This window comes from Callorhinus ursinus, unplaced genomic scaffold (assembly GCF_003265705.2).
Source record: "Callorhinus ursinus isolate GAN/ISIS: 27379988/994484 unplaced genomic scaffold, GSC_fseal_2.0 scaffold8, whole genome shotgun sequence".
NCBI lineage: Eukaryota > Metazoa > Chordata > Mammalia > Carnivora > Otariidae > Callorhinus > Callorhinus ursinus.
This window is the reverse complement of record NW_027397070.1, coordinates 3,342,185-3,345,528: the sequence shown is the minus strand read 5'-3', so window position 1 is coordinate 3,345,528 and position 3,344 is coordinate 3,342,185. Positions and strand designations below refer to the sequence as shown.

Here is a 3,344-nt window from a genome sequence, read left to right as displayed (position 1 = left end):
AAAGAAAGGAAGAAAGAAAGAAAGAAGGAAAGAAAGAAAGAAAGAAAGAAAGAAAGAAAGAAAGAAAGAAAGGAAGGAAGGAAGAAAGAAGAAAGAAAGAAAGAAAGAAAGAAAGAAAGAAAGAAAGAAAGAAAGAAAGAAAGAAAGAAAAGCATCTGCCTTTTGAATGGTGGAAAAAACAGTACCTTCCCCAGACTCACAATCCTATAACATAGGAGACCAGGGGTTTCTCTCTGAGGAACATCTACGGATGCCAATACAGGACCCGCCAGCAAATCATCTGGTTCCTGCTCTCCAATCCTACAGAGAAGCCCAGCAGCTGAGAGGCCCAAACTATGCACAGAGTTCCCATATAGTATTTTAGCACTTGACTTTTAAATACACATGGGTAGACAAGACACAAGATGCTTGAGACAGACAGGCTCGGTTCACATACTGACTCCTACATTTATTAAGTGTGTGACTGTGGATAGACTATTAGCCTTTCTTTTAGCTCAGTGTTCATATCTATAAAAAGGGAATGATAAATAAGATTTCTACTTTGTAAAGTTGTAAAGATTAAGTGAGATTTTAGATAGAAAGCATTCAGAATCATGAGTAGAGTAAGAAAAGATAAAGTTCAAAACAAACAGACACACACAAAAGGAATTCAGGTGGAAAAGAGATAATGTAAAGAAAACCCCCCCCCCAAAAAAAATTCCTTTTAATTAATATCTTCAAGTGAAATGAGAAGAGTATGCTATGGGAGGAAAAAATCAGAGAAAGGCTCTTGAAAATTAAAAATATGTTATCCCAAATGAAAGTTTCCACAGAGGGGTGCCTAGATGGCTCAGTCAACTGAGTGTCTGACTCTTGATTTCGGCTCAGGTCATGATCTCAGCGAAGTGAGATATAGCCCCTTGTCGGGCTCCATGCTGAGCGTGGAGCTTGCTTCAGATTCTCTCTCTCCCTCTCCTCTGCCTCTCCCCTTCCTGCTCTCTCTCTCAAAAAAGGAAATTTCCATAGAATGTTTGAAAAATCAAGTTTAAATATTCTCCCAGACAGAGTAAGATAAAAACATGAACCATGTGGGGGGAAAGTAAGAAAAATCAAGAATCAATCAGATGAGACCCACCATTGCTCCACCCACAGATCCATGGATATTTACATAGGTACGAATTCACCATACATTTCTGTATATTCATTTTTTTCATGGCTATTTTCCAGTCATAAAGTACATCTGCTAAGCAATACTGGTATTTTAGGAGATAAAATTTTGTACCTTGAACCACAACTGCATAATCTGCAAATAACCTGCATATAACACCAGAAGCCAAATACATTGTTCCCATTCCTTTTCCTGATTCCTATTTCCTTTAAGCGTCATCAAAAATAATTAGGGAGTTCGATCGGTAGCGGGAGCGGAGAGCGGACCCCAGAGAGCCCTGAGCAGCCCCACCGCCGCCGCCGGCCTAGTTACCATCACACCCCGGGAGGAGCCGCGGCTGCCGCAGCCGGCCCCAGTCACCATCGCCGCAACCCTGAGCAGCGAGGCCGAGACCCAGCAGCCGCCCGCCGCCCCCGCCCGCAGCGCTGCCGACACCAAGCCCGGCACCACGGACAGCGGCGCAGGGAGCGGCGGCCCGGGCGGCCTCACATCGGCGGCGCCTGCCGGCGGGGACAAGAAGCTCATCGCAACGAAGGTTTTGGGAACAGTAAAATGGTTCAATGTAAGAAACGGATATGGTTTCATCAACAGGAATGACACCAAGGAAGATGTATTTGTACACCAGACTGCCATGAAGAAGAAGAACCCCAGGAAGTACCCTCGCAGTGTAGGAGATGGAGAGACTGTGGAGTTTGATGTTGTTGAAGGAGAAAAGGGTGCGGAGGCAGCAAATGTGACAGGCCCTGGTGGAGTTCCAGTGCAAGGCGGTAAATATGCAGCAGACCGTAACCAGTATAGACGCTCTCCACGTCGCAGGGGTCCTCCACACAATTACCAGCAGAATTACCAGAATAGTGAGAGCGGGGAAAAGAACGAGGGATCGGAGAGTGCTCCCGAAGGCCAGGCCCAACAGCGCCGGCCCTACCGCGGGCGACGGCTCCCACCTTACTACATGCGGAGACCCTCTGGGCGTCGACCACAGTATTCCAACCCTCCTGTGCAGGGAGAAGGGATGGAAGGTGCTGACAACCAGGGTGCAGGAGAACAAGGTAGACCAGTGAGACAGAATAGGTATCGGGGTTATAGACCACGATTCCGCAGGGGTCCTCCTCGCCAAAGACAGCCTAGAGAGGATGGCAATGAGGAAGATAAGGAAAATCAAGGAGATGAGACCCAAGGTCAGCAGTCACCTCAACGTCGGTACCGCCGCAACTTCAATTACCGACGCAGACGCCCAGAAAACCCTAAACCACAAGATGGCAAAGAGACAAAAGCAGCCGATCCACCAGCTGAGAATTCGTCCGCTCCCGAGGCTGAGCAGGGCGGGGCTGAGTAAATGCCGGCTTACCATCTCTACCATCATCCGGTTTAGTCATCCAACAGGAAGAAATGAAGATGAAATTCCAGCAATAAGAAATGAACAAAAGATTGGAGCTGAAGACCTTAAGTGCTTGCTTTTTGCCCACTGACCAGATAAATAGAACTATCTGCATTATCTATGCAGCATGGGGTTTTTATTATTTTTACCTAAAGATGCCTCTTTTTGGTAATGACAAACGTGTTTTTTTTTTTAAAAAAAAAAACCCTGGTTTTTCTCAATACACCTTTAAAGGTTTTTAAATTGTTTCATATTTGGTCAAGTTGAGATTTTTAAGAACCTCATTTTTAATTTGTAATAAAAAGTTTACAACTTGATTTTTTCAAAAAAATCAACAAACGGCAAGCACCCGTTAATAAAGGTCTTAAATAATAAAAAAAAATAATTAGGAACTATATCTTTATCTCATCCCTTCAATCTAACTCATTTTGGGAAGTTAGCCTCAAACCAACATTTTATTCCTGTTTAATTGCCATTATAAATGTGAAAAAGAAGGTCGGCAGGAAAAAGATAAAGTAATAAAATCATAGTTTCAATAAACTGTATAATTTGTGTTCAAATTTGTCAATTCTTTATCCTTCCTTTATATGCTGTGTGCTCTGTGTATTTTTAGACCCATTTGTCCTTTCTGCACCTCAGCATTACCTGAACTCTCAGAACCTGCTTTAAATGCCTTTTAGCTAATCTGTTGCTCATTAGCTACATTAGTTTATTCTCCCACAAAGAATATGATGGTGGAAAAAAAGTAAAAAAAAAAGTAAAATTTTTAAATTGTTGAGATGCAGAGAATTCCATTCTTCTGCATGGGGCATATTGCAA

The 3,344-nt window shown here is 43.4% G+C and overlaps 1 protein-coding gene across 1 annotated transcript in view; it reads left to right on the top strand.

The window, feature by feature from the left end:
* The window catches only part of LOC112821941 (Y-box-binding protein 1-like), an 11,984-nt gene extending 9,214 nt beyond the window's left edge, over nt 1-2,770 (top strand). Inside the window, 2 exon segments of the mRNA XM_073894904.1 lie at nt 1,380-2,245; nt 2,247-2,770. Coding sequence (XP_073751005.1) covers nt 1,380-2,245; nt 2,247-2,616 — 1,236 coding nt within the window. The 3' untranslated portion in view covers nt 2,617-2,770.
* Nucleotides 2,771-3,344: the final 574 nt, after the last annotated feature.